This window comes from Pantherophis guttatus, chromosome 1 (assembly GCF_059756535.1).
Source record: "Pantherophis guttatus breed Tessera chromosome 1, ASM5975653v1, whole genome shotgun sequence".
Lineage (NCBI taxonomy): Eukaryota > Metazoa > Chordata > Lepidosauria > Squamata > Colubridae > Pantherophis > Pantherophis guttatus.
In genome coordinates, this window is record NC_142063.1 from 157,088,388 (window position 1) to 157,109,596 (window position 21,209).

General features: G+C 35.6%; 1 protein-coding gene across 1 annotated transcript in view; it reads right to left on the reverse strand.

Annotated features, from left to right (window-relative positions):
* Positions 1 to 21,209, reverse strand: part of TTN (titin) — a 312,529-nt gene that overhangs the window by 158,284 nt on the left and 133,036 nt on the right. Inside the window, exons 121-152 of the mRNA XM_087882058.1 lie at positions 20,857 to 20,934; positions 20,316 to 20,393; positions 19,489 to 19,566; positions 19,247 to 19,330; positions 18,810 to 18,914; positions 16,382 to 16,516; positions 14,657 to 14,722; positions 13,895 to 13,978; positions 13,559 to 13,624; positions 13,201 to 13,281; positions 12,386 to 12,466; positions 11,081 to 11,167; positions 10,754 to 10,828; positions 9,488 to 9,571; positions 8,990 to 9,334; positions 7,729 to 7,812; positions 6,814 to 6,891; positions 6,236 to 6,310; positions 5,698 to 5,754; positions 5,126 to 5,218; positions 4,695 to 4,769; positions 3,782 to 3,847; positions 3,160 to 3,225; positions 2,918 to 2,992; positions 2,640 to 2,714; positions 2,362 to 2,439; positions 1,888 to 1,962; positions 1,423 to 1,497; positions 1,160 to 1,252; positions 909 to 974; positions 419 to 496; positions 168 to 233 (exon numbers count right to left, since the gene is read on the reverse strand). Coding sequence (XP_087738184.1) covers positions 168 to 233; positions 419 to 496; positions 909 to 974; positions 1,160 to 1,252; positions 1,423 to 1,497; positions 1,888 to 1,962; positions 2,362 to 2,439; positions 2,640 to 2,714; positions 2,918 to 2,992; positions 3,160 to 3,225; positions 3,782 to 3,847; positions 4,695 to 4,769; positions 5,126 to 5,218; positions 5,698 to 5,754; positions 6,236 to 6,310; positions 6,814 to 6,891; positions 7,729 to 7,812; positions 8,990 to 9,334; positions 9,488 to 9,571; positions 10,754 to 10,828; positions 11,081 to 11,167; positions 12,386 to 12,466; positions 13,201 to 13,281; positions 13,559 to 13,624; positions 13,895 to 13,978; positions 14,657 to 14,722; positions 16,382 to 16,516; positions 18,810 to 18,914; positions 19,247 to 19,330; positions 19,489 to 19,566; positions 20,316 to 20,393; positions 20,857 to 20,934 — 2,802 coding nt within the window. The remainder of the gene's footprint in view (positions 1 to 167; positions 234 to 418; positions 497 to 908; positions 975 to 1,159; positions 1,253 to 1,422; positions 1,498 to 1,887; positions 1,963 to 2,361; positions 2,440 to 2,639; positions 2,715 to 2,917; positions 2,993 to 3,159; positions 3,226 to 3,781; positions 3,848 to 4,694; positions 4,770 to 5,125; positions 5,219 to 5,697; positions 5,755 to 6,235; positions 6,311 to 6,813; positions 6,892 to 7,728; positions 7,813 to 8,989; positions 9,335 to 9,487; positions 9,572 to 10,753; positions 10,829 to 11,080; positions 11,168 to 12,385; positions 12,467 to 13,200; positions 13,282 to 13,558; positions 13,625 to 13,894; positions 13,979 to 14,656; positions 14,723 to 16,381; positions 16,517 to 18,809; positions 18,915 to 19,246; positions 19,331 to 19,488; positions 19,567 to 20,315; positions 20,394 to 20,856; positions 20,935 to 21,209) is intronic.

Below are 21,209 nucleotides of genomic sequence, written 5' to 3' on the forward strand. Positions count from 1 at the left end.
GCAGACAATTTAAATAAAGCATTTTAAAAAAAGATTTTGAACAGAACTTGGATAACAGACAAAACAACACAAAACATCTTGTGCTGATATTAATGCTTAAAATTTAAGAACGCCGCAGATACTGTCAACATTTATATTTTTCATAGACTTATACATTTCATATGTACCTTTAACTGGCGGAGCTGGCACCTTTTTAGCAACAGGCATTTTCTCTTCTGGAACAGGTTTGGGAACTTGGGATTGAAAGACAGATTTTTGTCTGTAAGATTTTGAGCTCAACTCACCATGGACAAACATGTAAGACATCACAAAACTTTGTGAAGTACCAGTATTTATTTCTTATGCTCAAGAATAAAGATGACAAATCACATCAATATTAAAGTTCTTTCTATATTATTTTTTCAAAAGTTAGATATACCTTTGGCTGGTGGAGCTGGCACTTTTTTGGGAACTTCAAATATTTCTTCTTCCTCCACTACTTTGGGAACTTCAGGGACTTGAAAGAAAGTTTGGGTTTTTTTTAGAATGAATATTTTTTATTTATTTCAGATCAACACAAACAAATATGGAAGACCTAAAAGCTTGCAGCACTAGTGTAGGTGCTTGAAACTTAAAATATTAATGATATATACTCCCCACGTTCATTTGTTTTCAAGATATTTTAAGTATTAAATATTTGGCAAGAGTACCTAACACCTCTAAGAGGAAAGAAACATTTTTGTACATAACATGATGGCAATTGCAAACAATTTAAATAAAGCATTTTAAAAAAAGATTTTGAACAGAACTTGGATAACAGACAAAACAACACAAAACATCTCGTGCTGATATTAATGCTTAAAATTTAAGAACGCCACAGATACTGTCAACATTTATATTTTTTATAGACTTATACATTTCATATGTACCTTTAACTGGCGGAGCTGGCACCTTTTTAGCAACAGGCATTTTCTCTTCTGGAACAGGTTTGGGAACTTGGGATTGAAAGACAGATTTTTGTCTGTAAGATTTTGAGCTCAACTCACCATGGACAAACATGTAAGACACCACAAAACTTTGTGAAGTACCAGTATTTATTTCTTATGCTCAAGAATAAAGATGACAAGTCACGTCAATATTAAAGTTCTTTCCATATTATTTTTTCAAAAGTTAGATGTACCTTTGGCTGGTGGAGCTGGTACTTTTTTAGGAATGGGCACTTCTTCTTCTTCTTCTTCTTCTTCTTCTACGACTGGTATGGGAACTTCAGGCACTTTAAAAAATATAGGATTTTCTTATTTTAAGATTTTGTTATCAATTTACTATTGACAAATGCAGAAGACAACTCAAGAATGTGAAGCATTAATAAGGGCATTTAACCCTTAACAGAAGAATTATTGTGAAATAATTTTGTTTTCACAGTGTTACAAATTTCACCTGTACCTTTAGCGGGAGGAGCTGGCACCTTTTTGGGAACGGGCACTTTCTCTTCTGGGACAGGTTTGGGCACTTCAGGCACTTTTAAAAAAAAGAGTTTTTAATTTTTAAAAATGATATTGGTCTCAAGTCACCAGAAGATACTATGAAACATTGAACTATTAGTTTATGTTGTCTAATTGTTAGAAATTCTGTTTATATATAGCACTACAGATCAAACAGTGTACAGTCACCATGTGCTTTACTGCTTAACTGTTTAACTATAACAGGAAACAGAAAAGTTTTCTTAGAATAAAAGGAAATAAAGTTTATACTATAGATCCAAACTTGTAAACACTGCCATATACTAGCTGAATATTACTGTAGTTGTTGTATAAAATATATACTCCAACAAAATATATTCCAACATTAATATTTAAGAATATGATTGAACATTAGCATTTTTCATGCTGTTATAAATATTAGATATACCTTTGGCTGGTGGAGCTGGCACTTTTTTGGGAACCGGGACTTCCTCTTCTGGGACAGGTTTGGGAACTTTAGGCACTTTGAAAATAGTATGGTTTTTTTTAAAGTATTCTGTACTCAAGTCAACATGAACAAACTTAATATAAGTTTAAACTACGAATATGGATTTTATGTACTTGACTGACAAAGATTAATGACAAATACAGTCAACATTTATTTGTTTTAAGAGGTTTTAAAGACAGGATGTACACTTGACACAGCGAGTTGTTGCCTTTACAGGAGGAATCAGATTGGTTTATGGAATTCATTTGCGATCCTATATGTTTTAAAGATAATAAGAATTCTTAAAAGATTTTGGTGTCAACATAGACAACAAACAAGATATGACAAAATTTAAATACTGACAATAGACTATATCAGTGACAAGCAATGACAACATTTATAACTTTTTTGTACTGTTACAAATTTTACAGGTACCTTTGGCAGGTGGTGGTGCTGGAACTTTTTTGGGAATAGGCACTTCCTCTTCTGGGACAGGTGCGGGAACTTCAGGCACTTTTAAAGATAGTATGGAGGATATTTTTAAAAAAGATTTTCATCTCATCATGTACAAACACATAAGACATCACAAAACTTTGAACTACCACAATTCATGTCTAACAACATGGATGACAAGTAATATTAATGCTTGTATGACAACATGGATGACAAGTAATATTAATGTTTCTTCATATTACTCTTTAGATAAGACATACCTTTAGCTTTTGGAGGTGGCACTTTTTTGGGGACAGGTACTTTTTCTTCTGGAACTGGTTTGGGAACTTCAGGCACTTTGAAAAGAGATGGTTTTTTTAAAAATTGAAAGATAGATGTTTTTTCTTTAAGTTATTCGGCTCAATCCAGAAAGGTATAAAATATCAGAAAACTTCGAATTACTTTAGCAATATTGGTGTCTAACATTTAAGAATAAGGATGACAAGTAATAGCAATGTAAATGGTTTTTTTGTATTGCTATTTTAAATATAATATGTACCTTTGGCTGGTGGAGTTGGCACCTTTTTGGGAACAGGTACTTCCTCTTCCAGGACAGGTTTAGGAACTTCAGGCACTTTTAAGATAATATGGAGGATTTTTATAAAGATGTGCTTTCAACAGGTGCGAACATATAAGAAATCACAGACTTTGAAGTACCAAAGTTCACATCTAATAACACAGATGACAAGTAACATTAATGTTAATGGTTTTTTTCCACATTACTGTTTTAATTGGGCATACCTTTAGCTGGTGGAGCTGGCACCTTTTTGGGAACAGGGACTTTCTCTTCCGGGACAGGTTTGGGAACTTCAGAAATTGAAAGACAGATGGATTTTCTTTTAAAATTTGAGTTCAATTCACCATCAATAAACATATAAGATATCACAAAAATTTGAACTACATTATACAGGTAGTCCTTGAGTTACGACGACGATTGAGCCCCAAATTTATGATGCTAAGTGAAACATTTGTGAAGTGAGTTTTGCCCCATTTTACGACTTTTCTTGCCACAGTTGTTAAATGAATCCTGCAGTTGTTCAATTATCAACATGGTTGTTGAAACGAAACTGGATTCTGCATTGACTTTGCTGATCAGACGGTTGCAAAAGGGGATTGCATGACCTTGGGAGACAGCAATGGTCATAAATATGAACCAGTTGCCAAGCATCTGAATTTTGGTCACATGACCATGGGGATGCTGCAACGGTCATAAGTGTGAAAAATGGCCATAAGTCACATATGCCATTGTAACTTTGAACAGTCATTAAATGAACTGTTGTAAATCGAGGACTACCTATACTTAAGAACATAGATGAATATCAATCTTGATGATTTTTCTTACTGTTATAAATATTAGATATACCTTTGGCTGGTGGAGCTGGCACTTTTTTGGGAATGGGCACTTCTTCTTCTGGGACAGGTTTGGGAACTTCAGGAATTGAAAGATAGATATTTTTACTTAAAGATGTTGAGCTCAGCTCATCGTGGACAAACATATAAGATGTTAGAAATCTTTGAACTACGGTAGCAATATTGGTGTCTAATACGTAAGAATAAGAATGACAAGTAATGTTAGTGTTAATGTTTTTGATATAACCATTTTAAATGTTAGATATACCTTTAACTCAGGGGTGGGTTCTAAATTTTTTTACTACCGGTTCTGTGGGCGTGGCTTATTTTGTGGGCGTGGCTTTGAGGTCATGTGACTAGGTGGGCGTGGCTAGCTGGTCAGAGTCATTTCTGGAAGGTCCTCGCACTTACGACCAGTCCTCGCACTTACGACCCGACTCATTTGTTTGCTTTTAACACTGATCAGCTGTAGGACGGCCCCGCGGCAAGAGTTTAAACAGTTTTTTTCCCTCTAGTCATCAGCTGGGACTCAGGAGGCAGCAATAGATTGGGGGTGGGATCAAATAAAAGATAAAAATAACGTGGGGGGGGTGGGGGGTGGGAGGGTGGGGGGGAGAACCGGTTCGGTGACATCATATCGTCACTGCTACCGGCTCGGCTGAACCGGACTGAACCGGGAGGAACCCACCACTGCTTTAACTGCTGGAGATGGCACTTTCCTGGGAACAGGCACTTCTTCAAGCACTTTAAAAAGAGATGGTTTTCTTGTTTTAAGAATTACTTTGCAACTCATCATGTACAGATGTACAAGAAAACACAAAACTTTGAAACATTGGTGGTTTTTTTTTTTGCTTAATTGAGGAACATGAACAAGAAGTATGGTCCATGATAATTTATTTTCATACAGGTTCAAATATTAGATGTACCTTTGGCTGGTGGAGGTGGCACCTTTTTGGGAACAGGCACTTTCTCTTCTGGAACAGGTTTGGGCACTTCAGGTACTTAAAAAAAATAGTTGGGAGAGTTTGATTTGAGGCTTCCATGGGACAATAATGACAAGAAGAATTTTCTAAGATAGTGAAGTATGGTTGGAAAAGCCAGGCATTTGCAGAAATGGTTCAGAAAAAGGACTTAGAAGTTAAATAATTCAGGGGAACCTCTATCAGGTTAAAATGTTTGCAGATAGAAAGCACATAAGAGTTTTTCCTATACAATTTAGAAGTACAGCTAATATAATTCTAATATATTTGGTAGGAAAGAAACAGTGAAGTTGTCTGCTTAGCCATTTCATTAGTGTAACAGAAGTATAAATCATGCTGCTGCCATAATAATTCTTTCTCTATATTAGTCAAAGTACCTTTTGCAACAGGTGGTGGTGGCGGCTCCACTTTTTTGGGAACAGGTTCAGGAATCTTCTTTGCTGGTACAACTTTCTTAGGTACTTCTGGCACTTCAAAACATTTTTTGTTCAGATTTAGACTTAAGTCTCATTAACAGATGCAGTGAAAAAAACACAGTAAAGCACAATCACTGTTTTAACGCAGTGTAAGCCAAGAACATTGAACTCAGTGGGATTTATGACTAAGTAAAGATGATAACATCAGGTCACAAAAATTATCTGGAATGTACTATGAAAAATACTGGTGTCTTTCCAACAGAAGAGAGTATATGTAGTAAAATAAAATAAAATAAAATAAAGACTGGTATTTATTCCAGTGGTATTCAAAAAGCGTTTGATAAGGTGAATGAGGTTGATCTACATTTTCTTGGCATGTCTTCTTCAAGAAGTGTTTTTTCTTAAATTTTAAGAAATAATTTGTAAATGAATTGTCATCAAACACAAAGACCATAAAAATGACACATGTAAAGAACATGCAACAATAATATCCAAGATAATTAAGTCCTTCTTTACAGAACAAGTTGGTATACCTTTAGCTGGTAGAGGCACCTCAGCTTCAATTTCTTCTTCCTCAAGGATCTCAGGCACTTAAAGATATTAAGAAATTTGATGTTTGAAACATATCACAAAGAAAAAGAACAGAAGGAGGTAGAAGAGCAAAAGGCAAACCCTGCTATAGGTTAGAGAATTATAATTACAAATCCACTTGTTCTTCCTGGGTATCATAATTCACACTGAGAGTCATATTTGACCCATATTTGCAAGTTCCATGGGGGAAAAGCAGTTGCGTGTATAATTTAAAAGTGCTCTTTCATGTACCTTTAGGTGGAGGCAGTTCTACACCTTTTCCCGCACAGATTAATTGGCAAATCGTTTTTATTCAAAGCAGAATAAAAGGAAAGCAAAGCAAAGTGGAAAAGTGAAAGAATCAAAACCGGAATGGTAGAACTGCAGCAGCTGAACCCAAGAGATTTAGGGATTTACTTGCTTGTTCTGGCTTGAATGCCATTTGCTTAATATAGACCAAGTGAATAACTATAGAACCGTCTGCCTCACAAGATGATGTACCTTTAGCAGGAGGTGCTTCTACTCGTTTAGGGACAGGAACACGCACTTCCTCTTCAGGTACCGGTTTCTTGGGCACTTTGATTGAAACAATACAGAAATACTTTTGAGCTTGGGGTTCCATTTTGGCACAAAGCAGAGAAGAATAGCCTCAAACCCACCAAAAGACAGACATAAAGACCACTTGAAAAGACCAGGAAGATGCTTTCTCGGCGCATTGTATTTAAAAGCATACACACACACAAGGACACAAGGATTGTTACATGAATTTGTACATGTTAAATCCCAAAGTTAAGAGCCTTGGTTGTACAAGGGTTTAAGGCACCCTGTTATTAAGCTGGTTATTAAGACCAGCTGCCTGCAATTACTGCAGGGTTCGAATCTCGCCAAGGCTCAAGGTTGACTCAGCCTTCCATCCTTTCTAAGGTAGGTGAAATGAGGACACAGTTTGTGGGGGCAATAAGCTGACTTTGTATAAATATACAAAAGGATGAAGGCTATTGCTGAGCACATTGTAAGCCGCCCTGAGTCTTCGGAGAAGGGCGGCATATAAATCAAATTAAAAAAAAAAAGTGATGTACCTTTAGCTGGTGGAACTTCTTTCCTTTTGGGCACGGGAACTTTTTCCTCAGGGACAGGTTTCTTTGGCACTTCAGGCACTTTAGAGATAAAGTTTGAGATGACTGAGGACTAATATGTTATGGCACATTAAACAACACAAACAAGGCCAGTTTGGTATAGTGAGTAAGGTGCTGGTCTAGAAACCAGGAGACTTGGGAGTTCTAGTCCCTCCTTAGGCATGAAAACCAGCTGGATGACTTTGGGCCAGTCCCTCTCTTTCTCAGCCCAACCCACCTCACATGGTTGTTGTTTTGGGGAAAATAGAAGGAAGAAAGTAGTATAAGGTATGTTTGCCACCTCAAGTTATTTATCAAAATACTAGTAGTCCTTGACTTACAACAGTTCATTTAGTGACCATTCAAATTTACAACAGCACTGAAAAAAGTGACTTATGACCCTTTTCACAGTTACGAACTTTCTGGCATCCCCATGATCATGTGATCAAAATTCAGATACTTGGCAACTGGTTCATACTTATGACCGTTGATGTGTCCTGAGGTCATGTGATCACCTTTTGCAACCGTCTCATAAGCAAAGTCAATGGGGAAGGCAGATTCACTTAACAACCAAGTTACTAACTTATCAACTGAAGTGATTCATTTAACAACAGTGGCAAGAAAAGTCGTAAAATGGGGCACTTAACAAATGTCTCACAGACATTTTGGGCTCAATTGTGGTCGTAAGTCGAGGACTGCTGGTAATAAAGGTGGAAGATAAATACATAAATAAAAAATAAATAAAAAGGATACAACTACATTGGATGCTACTACATATAAAAATAGATCTACAATAATTCTCCATCCACTTAGCAAATGTCTTTACAGCTCTTAAGAACTTATGAAAAGGAAAACAAAGATGAGGAAAATATGACATACCTTTGGCTGGAGGAGCTTCCTTTTTCTTAGGAACAGGCACAGGTTTCTTTTTCTCAGGCACGGGTTTCTTGGGAACTTCGGGCACTTTAAAGATAGAATTATACTTAAAAGTTTAGACTCAGAGGAAGACGTAGCCATCCACAAAGTCAAGATGTTAACTATGGCTGTACAATCAAAGGTTCACTCCTTTTTATGTGTCGCAGATACCATGCATTTAAAAAGGAGGGAGGGGATGGGCTTCAATCACGCTGTAATGATTATTATCTTGACTTTTTTGGTTTCTTTCTGTAATGCCCCTGGTAACATAGTGCAAACACTGGTGAAGCCATACATTAGGTCAGAGAAGTTCCTTATGTCTTCCTTGATATAATACTTCATGCCATGTTGTTCAGCAGAGTCCCCACTCTTCTGAAGAGCTTTCAGGGGACTGAATTTTTCCATACAATTCCACTAACTGGTATCTGAATGGCTCTGATAAGCAGAATACACGAGTAGATTCCCTCTTTTTCCTTGGAATCTATTATCTCAGTTTACTTCTAAATTGCTCCCCCCCCATCAGAGTGATGGATTCAAAGCCCTTTCTGCTACTTTCTAGGGTATATGCAGGGCCCCAAAATATTCTTTGAAATAAATAAGATGACCCGGCCTTGTAGAATGCTATCTTCCCAGTAAACAAAAAACCACTTCAAAATACATTTAAAATTACACTCAAGTGAAGCATGATGCTTGGACAGGGTCAAAAGTGTCTTCAGGCTTTATGTTAAGGATCTGACTAGCACCCTCTATTTTGGGAGATTCACTGAATTCACTGGAACTACTGTAAGAACTAAAGGGAAAGGTTCTCCTGTCAGTCGTGTCCAATGGGCATGTGCTCATCTCCATTTCTTGAGCAGATAAATATAAAATTGCACTAATATATTTCAAGATTTTTAGACAGAGCAGGCTTGTTTAGTAGGCTCTGTTTCCAACTAGGAGAAGTTTGGATATAAGTAGAATAATTTTGGACAAATAAGATAGCATCTAAAGTTAAATAGGTTAAATATTTTTGGAATATTCCCTAGTTCAAACTTTCCTATTTGCAGTTTATATCTGAAAACCACATATGAATTTCAAATTTCAGTTAGGAAGATGAATTTTTAATTTTTAATTAATTTTGATTTAAAATTAATGATAAATCTGAATAAATATAAAAATCTGAGACAAGAGAAAATTCATAAAATATACATTGCCATTGCCATTGCTTTTAAAAGCTGATTTTTACCTTTATGTGGAGGAGGTAGAGGAATTTCTTCCTCTTCTTCATACTCAGGAACCTCTTCATAATGAGGTACCACTTCTACCTCTTCTTCCTCATGAGTTACTTCCTCTTCGTATCGTGAGACTTCCTCCCCATATCTTGAGACTTCTTCCTCGTATCGCGAGACTTCCTTCTCATATTGCGACACTTCCTCCTCATATCGTTCCTCTTCTTCATATTTAGGGACTTCTTCCTCTTCATATTGGGGGACTTCTTCCTCTTCTTCATACTCAGGAGCCTCTTCTTCATATTGAGGAACTTTCACATGGACCACTTCTTTTTTAATAACAGTCTTACGAACTTCAGGAACTTTAAAAAATATGATTTTTTGAGAGTTTTAGTTATATACACAATCAACAAGGTAAGCATTCATCAAAAGAATACTCAAATAATCATAAGTGCTAGAATAACATATAACAATACACAACAGACCAAGGACACATATTTATATCTTAAATATACCTTTAGCAGGAGGTTTCTTCATTTTTGCAGTAATTGATATAGGCATTTTTTCTTTTCTGATAGCTCTCTCAGGCTCTTCAGGAACTTTAAAGATATAGTACATTAACATATAAGAGCTGAAAAAGCTTTAAGAACAGCAAGACAGCAACATATATTTCTGTTGCCAGACAAAATATACACATATTTGATTAAAGAAGATATTTGACTTTACTGTAGTTTCATCTCTTTTATTTACATTATTTCTTGAACAGTGCTTGCTCCTGGATTAAAAGGAGATGTGAAATGTTTTATGTTTGATATGTTAATGCATTTTTTTTAAAAAAAAGTATGCATTTTTCAAATTTCATCATCAAGAATTTTTGTCAGTTACAGCCAAAGACTTTTAGATATTTTTCCACTTCTGATTTGCCACTGTTTTGTTGATGAATAGCACTGAAGATAAGTCAAAGTTTTGTTTTGATAATCGGTAGAGACGGTTTCTCTACACAATTTTTCCAGAGAGTATCCAAGATTAATAAAAAATAAACAAACTTTTCAGCCCATTCAGAAGACTATCTATCTATCTATCTATCTATCTATCTATCTATCTATCTATCTATCTATCTATCTATCATCTATCTATTCTTTATTATTTCTAAACTGTCCACCTTGCCAAAACAACTACCGCCTAGTTGTTAAATCTGTGCTGAAACTGCTGAATTTCTGTTGGCCTTTTCTATAAGCTTCCTAAATGCTGCTTCCATAATATTTTTCCTATTCCAAGTCATTTTACTTAAACAGAGCTTTCAGTATAGGAAATAGAACAACTCAAGCAGTTATCCAAGTAAAAAAATTGAAAAGAAAAAAAGTCAATATTTTTTTAATGCTGTGCAAAATTTATCTTCTTAGATTGTTAACCTCTGTGTTAGATTGTTAACCGCTGTATTCAAAGAAGAAAAATCAAGCTATCAAATACGATTATTTATTCTTTAGGCCATTAAATCTTCCTTACTATTAAGAATCAGAACCCTCGCTGATTCATTATATTTAAAAATTTAATAAATTTTTATTAAAATGTTATGTGGTAAATTTCGTACCACAATTATATATCCGTAAGATTTCTATTGGAGATAGCAACAGACTGGGAGGCTTCGTTCTCTCAGAGATAATATTTTTATAAATAAATGATAAATATTCATTTTCTTAACATATATTAAATGGCAGTGACAAATTATCATTCAGTTACTAAGTTTCTGGCCCCTATGCTTTTCCTCATTAATATCATACCTGCATATGAAACTTCCTCCTCTGTATGAAGAGAAACAGAGACTTCCTCTGCATAACCCCAGTGCTCTTCTATGGCTGTTATTAAAGACATAGTATTTCACTTTAGAATACCACACAAGAAGTATCATTTAAAGCAATAAGAATTCCAGTGAGACGGTTGGAACTATTTGATACTTCCTTTTAGAAATTAAACAGAAAGAAAGAAAAATAGGCCTTGCCCATTCTCCTCATAGGATTTTAGAAGAAAGCTATTTTTTTTTATTTGAGAATTCATAAGAAATGTCTTCTTATATGTATGAATTTTTGTTTTGTATGAAGATCATATACCTTTTTCTGGTGGAGCTACTTTTCTTTTGGGGATAACCATAGATACTTTTTCTTCCGATACAAGATGCTTTGGAACTTCTGGCACTTCTGGCAGTTGAAAGAAAGTAATAAGAAAACCATGCCATGAACTTATGCTCTTCTCTATAAATTATTGATGCTAGTAATGATATAAATGGAATAATGGACAAAAACGTCCAGACAATGACCAAATTGCTAAACAAGACAATTGACAATTCTTCTGAAAATGTCATCAGCCCAATAACATAGCATTTAACAGATTTACACTGAACAGATACTAAAAACTCCATATTACACCTATATCACTTACAGAACACAGAACAATGATTTGGTTTTAAAATTATCTTAAGATGAAGCTGTTTTTTTTACAATACTGATTTAGTAGTAGAAATAGTATTTATTAATCATAATAAAGCATACCAAAAGGAAAACAGATAACTCCCTGCAAAAACTTATATCAATAGCAAATAATTGCAAGATGTTGATCCAGACAACACTTTTCAACAAAGGCAAGAACATAAGAGACACAAACAAAGCTAATGACACTTAAGAAGACTGCTAAAATACATTATTTCTGTAATAACAAAAAGGAAATCCAAAATGCAATGAAGAGTTCAGTAGTCTTTACTGAACAATTTAGTGTCCTACAGATATGTTAATTTCAACTTTTATTGGCTGCTCTGGCTAGGAATTATGGAAGTAGAAACCAATATATCTGGAAACAATGTTCCCACCTTAGTTATCAAATCCATTCATTCTGCTGATTAGCACTAGCTGACATCTAATAATAACTGTTAAAGTTAATTTGTACTATCATCCTGAATGTTAGCTAATCAGTTGCCTTATGTCAAGTCATATGACTTCCATAATGCTAAAACCTTAATATAGGGGCCTTTTGTGGGAAATATCTAGTCTTATAATTTAACTATTTTTATTTCATTTGAATGACAAAATAGATCTACAAATAAATGGCCCTTTACTCTTGGATCAACTGCTTTGAAATGTAATATCTATAATGTATAGTTTCTCCTTACAAATTAATAAGTTTGATTAGTTTACTTATTAAAACTACACTCATAAAAAGTAAAACAGATATATAATACAAAATCGGGAACTGAAATTTATTTATATACAAATTAACCTAATCTTTGTTTGTTAAGAGCAAACCATTTTTGCAAATGTTAGGCAAGTTGGAATGTATCTTTCTTGGAAGCAGCTAGCTCCCAACTTCTGTAATTACCTGATTGATATAAAAAAACTTTCTACAGAATCAAACAAGTATTATACCTTTAGGTGGTGGTGGTGCTACCTCTTTCTTAGGTTTTGGAACACAGACTTCCTCTTCTGGGACAACTTTCTTTGGCACAACTGGCATTTAAAACATATTTTTTTAAGTTGATTTGAATTATTTATATGTGATAAGACTCATTCAAAGTTACAAAAATACACTGTTATTAATTACAAACATGATTAAAAATATGAAGATAACCAAGACTGAACATCAAATAGGAAACCAGGTCTATTCAACATAATTAGAGGAACAATACTGCCTACTTAGGCAAGCCTACTAAGATATTTTGCTTCCCTACTTTCTTTGTATAAAAAGTCCTCCTTCTATTAGTTATATCACAAAGTGCTTTTGAAAGCTCCCTAAGTTTTAAAAGTAGTTTGTTGTTTTTTTCTCCAAGTGGTGGTTGTTTGAGAAATGAAACCGATAGGTTCTTTGCGCTTTATTTATTTAGCCTTGGTAGTACAGTGGTTTAAAGCACCCTGTTATTAACACAGCTGCCTGCAATTACAGCAGGTTTGAATCTTACCAGGCTCAAGGTTGACTCAGCCTTCCATCCTTTCTAAGGTAGGTTAAATGAGGACCCAGTTTGTGGGGCAATAAGCTGACTTTGTATAAATATACAAAAGTATGAAGGCTATTGCTTAACGCATTGTAAGCCGCCCTGAGTCTCCGGAGAAGGGCGGCATATAAATCAAATTAAAAAAAAAAAAAAATTCTCCTCAGCAATTTATCAACCTTGTATTGCCATCTTTTAGCTGCCATTCAAAATTAAGATATAGATACATGCTATAGAATTTAAAACTTGATGTACCTTTCTTTGGTGGAGCTTCTTCCTTTTTAGAGACAGATATTTTTTCTTCAGTAACCACTTTTTTCTTGCGGATTTCTGTCACTTTAAAAAATAATGAAGATAGGTCAATTGCATGTATTTCAAGTATACATAAATATTTTAAAGTGAGATAGTCGCCTTTAGTAATCAATATTAATTTTTAAAATTTACAAAAGGAATTAGACAAGCGGTGAGGCTGAGGGTTTGTCAACATTACAGGGAGAAGACTAAAGAAGGACCAAAATAGGGTGACAATGAAGATACTATTCATAAAACAATATACCACAAGAGATAGACAAAACACATCCCTGATAATTCCTTGCTTGTTTAGTTTATTTACCTTTGGGTGGTGGAGGTTCTTTAACTTTAGGTGGAATTTTCTCTTCAGGAGGGACTTTCTTGGGCACTGAAAAATAAACATTTTACAACATTGGAGTGATTTCAACACAATACATTTTTAAGTTGAATATATTCTTAGAACTAAGGACACACAGATTTCCTTGAAGACATATGAGGTTAGATTACATTGGAACATGTAGTTTTCATAGTCCATGAAAAAGAAATTAGTGTAAATTTAAACATCTTTCTTTCTCTTCCCACCTTTTCTTCCCACAATACATGTTAGATTTGCTGAATCTCATTTGGTTGAATAAAAAGAAGCAATAAATATTTATACCTCTTGCTGGAGGGGCTTCCACTTTCTTGGGAGGAGCAACTGGTTCTTTCTTTGGTGGTTCAGGTCTCTTCCGGACCTCTGGCACTTTAGAAAAAATATTTAGATGTAAGCAACACTTTCTAAGTACTTCCAACTGCCTCTTTAAATTATATGGAAAGAAAGGGAGGAAATCCTTGACACAAAACATAAATCGAGGGTTCAGATTAATTCATTGATACATGAATGTACTATTCCATGGCAGCAGCAGCAAAAAAAAAAAAAAAAAGAAAGAAAGAAAGAAAGAAAAAGAAAGTGAGGTATTATATGAAATTAATACAAGACACTGGGCAGGTTCCAGTTACAACCATCTGCATAAGAAGTAGGTCCTTCTGTTCAAGGCCAGCTTCTTATCCAGTAGAGCAGTTCCACTGTTGATACAGACTGCTAACATCCCTGCATATTCCCATGTCTGCTAAATCTGTTCAGGAACTCTTCCAAACAGCACTGACATACTACTAGGGGAAGGCGGTAAAAGATTGTTTCATCCTGATGTGCCAGTTGAGTAAAACTTTGCTTAGACTACAAGTAGGAGGAAATGCTGGTTCTAAGTCAAAATTGCCAAAGATATTCTACTTCTAAAATTTGAAAGTAAGTAGTTGCTACTCAAAAAAGAATCACCTTGCTAAAAGGACTATACTATAACAAAGAACACAGAGAGAGAGAGACAAAAAAAGAAACATGTCAATTAAGCTACCTTTATTTGTTAAGAAGTTAATGAGATACCTTTAACTGGTGGCACTTCTTCGGGAACAGTAATATGCACTTCCTCCTCAGCATAGTAGGTCTCCTCTGTCAATGTAAAAGTATTGCTTAGAATGTACAGTCAAATAGTTGGAATTTTACAATTAGCAAAAGGGAAAATGAATAAGAGTTACAAATTTGCTTCATTCACTTGACTGTATGTTATGTTTTTTCATGCCTGCAAATGTATTCTCCAGTAGGGCATTGACAACTCAAAGAAATAAATGCCACATATATTTACATCTTGCAGAATTAAGAATCCATTATTTATGAGTCATGTGCATTTATGTATACTGTATGAGGGTGTGTTCACACACATTGGGCCAGTTCAGACTCTGACATGTTAAATAAGCGTCCATATCCTAGACGTCATTGGCTAACCAAGATTAAGATTCAGAAAGGTGTCTCAGAATGTCTTATATTGCATATACATGCATTCATGGGTTAATTCTTTACCAAATCCCTTACTTATAAGATTCACTAACCTAAAACATCAGCAGCAGCAACAGCAACAACAACAACAATAATAATGCTGTATTATATTTAATATATCTTGCCTCTTTGAAATAAGTGAATGTAGTGAAAGAGTAAGAAATACACCCTGGTTGTTATGGTTGGGTTAGAAAGGCTATGAACATGGAGCATAAATAAGAAATGGTAGGACCTCAGACTTGAAGAAATCACCTGAATGTATGTTATACCCTCAAGATGAGCCCTGGTGGCGCAGCAGACTAAAGCACTGTTATTAACATCAGCTGCCTGCAATTACTGCAAGTTCAAATCTCACCAGGCTCAAGGTTGATTCAGCCTTCCATCCTTTCTAAGGTAGGTAAAATGGGGACCCGGATTGTGGGGGCAATAAGTTGACTTTGTATAAATATACAAAAGTATGAAGACTATTGCTTAACGCATTGTAAGCCACCCTGAGTCTCCGGAGAAGGGCGGCATATAAATAAATAAATAAAAAAGATAAGAACATGAATAGCCAGGAGACATGCCAAAGGAGGGCAAATGGAACAGAGGAACTGAAGTCTCCTTCTGTTGTATTTGATGAATTGTATTTGCAAAGATTTCCCTGTTCTTTGTCTTACGTTACTAAAAGGAAGACATTTATATATAATACTATATTTCCATATTACATTTATTTAAGAATAATAAAAGCCCTTTCAGATGAAATGTTGCTATGAATTAGCATACAAGTGGTGCAGGACACTATTACCATCTCCTGATATCTGTATGTATAGCAAAACAGAATGACTACATAAAGGAAGGAAGTCTTATTATATAGAGATGTACTAAAGGCAATAACTACACCATTTGGAATCAGACGAGCATGTAGAATTTGAAGCATCAAGGCTGCTCTACAAATGCATTGCTTTACATATGTATGTATCCATATGAGGAAAGCAAGATTCAAGACAACAATATCTTTTAAACAGACTTTAAGAATGCTTTAGAAACTGATGTGATCCTTACATCAAAAATCCATCCAGATCAAAATAAGGAAGAAGATGCAGATATTCTTAAACACATTGTTTAAAGTTCTCTTTGTAATCAAACTATTCACTTGACTGACACAAACATTAGTGGATTTGATTAATTTGATTAGTGGATGGATTTAATTTAAAGATGGCACAAATGTTGTAATAGCAGTTATGCTACTGCTGGAAATATGACAATTATTTTGCTTTTTAAATAGTAGAATACCTGTTACTTCTGAAATTTCCTCCTCTTCCTCGTAAGAGACTTCTTCTTCCCTGTAAGAAGAAATGGGGAGTTCTTCTTCTTCCACTTCTTCTTCTTCCTCTACTTCTTCTTCTACTTCTTCTTCCCATTTCTCCACTGTGAACATTTAAATGATGAGTTTAATATTATTATGGAATAAGCTACTACATTATATTTCCACTCTTGTTAGGAAAATATATTAATATTCAAAAGAAACATCAATTGGATTGAGCAGACAGAAATCTACAAATCCATGTTTGAATGAAAATCATTTTTGTAAATATGAATAAATGAACATCAAATTTAATATGAGTGCCTTGACTCAGTTTGGGAAAACTTAAAGAGTTTTAGAGATAGAGATTTATAGAATCTCATAGTAATGGCATCATTTGATACATTTTTTTCTGAAAAAAGTGGGATTGGAGTTTTTGCTTATGGCTCATAGCTATAAATCAAATATCCAATATCCTAATAATCATTTTGATTAAGGATGATTAGCCATAAACAAAAACTCCAATCCTGCCTTTTTCAGGGAACAAGTAACATATGATGACAGTATTAAGAGATTCCAAAATTAGGAAAAATTCTCTCTCTCCCCCCCTCTCTCCTTCTCTCTCTCTCTCTCTCTCTCTCTCTCTCTCTCTCTCTCTCTCTCTCTCTCTCTCTATATATATATATATATATATATATATATATATATATATATATATATATATATATATATATATATATATTTAATTTAATTTAATTTAATTTAATTTAATTTAATTTCGAATTTATATACCGCCCTTCTCCCTGAGGACTCAGGGCGGTGTACAGCCAAGATAAGAAACATAAAATACAAATATTAAAACATTTAAAAATATATATAAGATTTGGCCCAAAAAATTAAAAATCGCAGACTAATTAAAAGGATTTAAAAATTTTAAAATTTCTTCTTAAGCCAACCCGGCTTGCTGAAAAAGATAGGTTTTCAGGGAACGACGGAAGGCATTGAGGTCCTGGATTCTTCTTATCTCCGGGGGCAACTGATTCCAGAGGGTGGGAGCCCCCACAGAGAAAGCCCTCCCCCTGGGGGCCACCAGCCTACATTGTTTGGCTGATGGCACCCTGAGGAGGCCCTCTCTGTGGGAGCGCACGGGTCGATGGGAGGTCATCGGTAGCAGCAGGCGGTCTCGGAGATAGCTAGGCCCTATGCCATGGAGCGCTTTAAAGGTGATAACCAACACCTTGAAGCGCACCCGGAAGACCACCGGGAGCCAGTGCAGCTCGCGCAGGAGTGGTGTTACATGGGAGCGCCATGTTGCTCCCATCACTACCCGCGCTGCTGCATTCTGGACCAGCTGGAGCCTCCGGGTGCTCTTCAAGGGGAGCCCCATGTAGAGAGCGTTACAGTAGTCAAGGCGAGAGGTGACGAGGGCATGAGTGACTGTGCACAGGGAATCCCGATCAAGAAAGGGCCGCAACTGGCGAATCAGGCGAACCTGATAAAAGGTCCCCCTGGTAACAGCCGTCAGATGTTCCTCCAAAGACAGCTGCCTATCCAGGAGGACTCCCAGATTGCGAGCCCTTTCAGTGGGGGCCAAAGACTCGCCCCCAATAGTCAGTGATGGAGTCAACTGACTATATCGGGATGCCGGGAGCCACAGCCACTCAGTCTTGGAAGGGTTGAGCCTGAGCCTGTTCCTCCCCTTTTTATATATATAAAAACAGAACAGAACAGAATTCTTTATTGGCCAAGTGTGATTGGACACACAAGGGCTTTGTCTATCATATATCTTTATGATAGAATGATACTATAAAAATATATAAAAAATAGAGTGATAATAAAAGATAGATGAGTCTATCAACTATCTTTCAATAGTAGAAAGTTTCTAGTCTTGTAAACATAATAAAAAGTTTTTTAAAAAAACTAGTACCCATATCCAGATAAGATCCTCCATCTTCTTAAACACTTGAGAAAGATTACGGAGAATCATTCTCACACCTTTGTAGAGCCGCATAAATTTTCTGTTAGTGTTTACATAAGCAGTCAGATTTTGGATTTTCACTTTCTGCTCATGGTTTCTCAGATCCAAAGACCTCTCCCACCAAAGCACACAGAGTACACATATAACAGAGCACAAACATATTCACACAAAAATGTAGAGATGTGTCAGAACATTTTAATGGGGATGGGGTGGATTATGTTCAGATAAAGTCATGGAACAAAACTGGAGAAAATGTTACTTTCTGCAAGGATCTTGGTCATATACAAGGGTATTCCAATGATACACAAATCCAAAACAGAAACAAACCATTTAGGTTAAAAGAAACAGAGAAAACCAGAACAAGCAGGCAGTTATTTAGTTACAAAAGTGTCCAGAAAAGTGAAAAAATAGGTCATATTTCCAATTATTTGTAAAGATACCTTTAGGTAAAGGAGCTTCCATTCTTTTAGAAATGGTAACAGATACTGTTTCTTCAGAAACAAAGCTTTTCTCTTCTACAACAGCCCTCTTAGGCATCCCAGGCACTTTAAAAGACATTAAATGTGCACAGATTTAACTGGAATTCATACATTCCTGGCAGATGAGTGCAACTATTTTCAGTATTTATTGAAGAGTTTAAAGTGAGAAGTGAACTGAACAGTACTTTTGAATATGAAATGTACAAATAAAAGCTAAGCAGCAGTACAAAATGAATACAAATAAAGCCCATCTCCCCACCTCCCATTATCTATGCAACAATGTCTTCATGAGGTACTAGCAATATGCATGATACAAAGTGCAAAACATGGAACACACACAATGAGAAAAGACACTCTTTGATACGATCGGGTTAATCCAACTATATCCCAAGATATACCTTTAGCTGGAGGGGGTTCAACTCTTTTGGGCACAGCAACGGTTACTTTTTCCTCAACAATTACTTCCTTTGGCACCTTGGGCACTTTAAAGAGATGATTGAGTCTCATTTTAGAATTTTCAATGATAACAGAAGTGCAATTAGTACATATAAAATAGAAAATTACATAACAATTGAACTGTGAAGTAAAACCCAGATATTTTTTCTTCTTTTTTAAATTCTCTTAAAGGAAGGCACCATACCTTTCTCTGGAGGAATTTCTTTTTTACGGAGTCGAGGTACTTTTTCCTCCGGAATTGCTTTCTTGGGCTCCTCAGGTACTATTAAAAGAAGCACATAGAAGGAATATGTAGAATCTTCAAAACATAATTATGATGAACCCTAACCCTGAACAATTACTGTATAAACAAACTTGAGCATCGGACTCAAGTGAATTGTGGTGTGACTCAGGGATGAAATGCTCCCAGTTCGGACCAGATTGCCCGATCCGGTAGCGATGGTGACTGGTGGTTCGGAGAACCGGTAGCAAAAATTCCTGCAACCCCCCCACCATGCCCAGCTGAGCCGCGCGATCATCAGAGGCTTTTAAAAAAACTTTTAAAAGCATTTTTTCTACAACCTCTTCCGACGAAAAAATGCTTTTAAAAGTAAAAAAAAAAGCCTCTGATGATCGCGCGGCTCAGCTGGGATCGTCAGAGGCTTTTCAAAGCATTTTTTTTTGCAACCTCTTGGCCGAAGACGTGGTAAAAAAAGTGCTTTGAAAAGTCTCTGACAATCCCAGCTGAGTTGCCTGATCGGCAGAGAGGTATTTTTTAAAACGCCTCTCTGACGATCCCAGCTGAGTTGCCTGATCATCAGAGGCTTTTCAAAGCATTAGAAAAAATGCTTTGAAAAGTTAAAAAAAAAAAAGTTGGCCACTCCCACCCAGTCATATTACCCCCCCCCCACCAAGCCACGCCCACAGAACCGGCAGTAACAAATTTTACATTTCACCCTTGGGGTGACTGAACACCCATACAGTTAAGGTAAAAATACAAAGAGATCATTAAAGGAAATTGCTTTCTCTTACCTTTAGCAGGAGGAACCTCTTTTTTCTTCAGAATGGTAACTTTTTCTTCTGGAACAACTTTCTTAGGTACCTCTGGCACTTTAAAACAGATTTTAAAACATAAAAATGTAATATAATTTTTTAAAAAGTTGTGAGCTTGCCAAGTATAATACTGTGAATGGATTCTTAATTAAATCACAGCCAAATGGAGAAACCTCATCTACTATGCCTTCTCTATAAGAAGTTAATAAGTAGCTCATCCCATCTCTGATACCTATAATAGTATTTGGATATATCATGAGTGCCTTCTGACATATTTAGTGCACCTACTGGTAGTTCCAGCTTCTGGTGTCTAAGTAAAAAAATAATTGTTTACGAAGACAACTAACTAACTATATAAAAGACAATATTGCATGGATGATACAGTGCAAAAAAGAACTGTAACACAGTAGTACTACCAGTTGAGGGATCATAGATCAGTTCTGAATATGTGCCATAGGATAAATGTCTGAACCAATAAAATATACCAATATAATATATATATTTAAATTCTGTTACATACCTTTAGCAGGTGGTTCGACTTTTTTAGGAACGGGAACAGGCACTTTTTCCTCTGGTACTGGCTTTGGCACTTCAGGCACTTCAAAGATATTAAAAACAAAAGTGAGAAATCCTTTGATCAACAATTTTCAATGGTTAATCATTTAGCAATAGCACTTAGACTTATATACCGCTTCACAGTGCTTTACAGTCCTCTCAATTTCCATATTAAATGAAAGAAAATATGGCAATTCTGAAAGAGATGCTCCCAGTCCAGCCCAACATTCAGATGGTCCTCAGTTTAAGATCCCTGTTTTCCATCAATAAGCAAAAATGTCCATACTAGCACCAACAGCAAAACACAGAAAATAACTA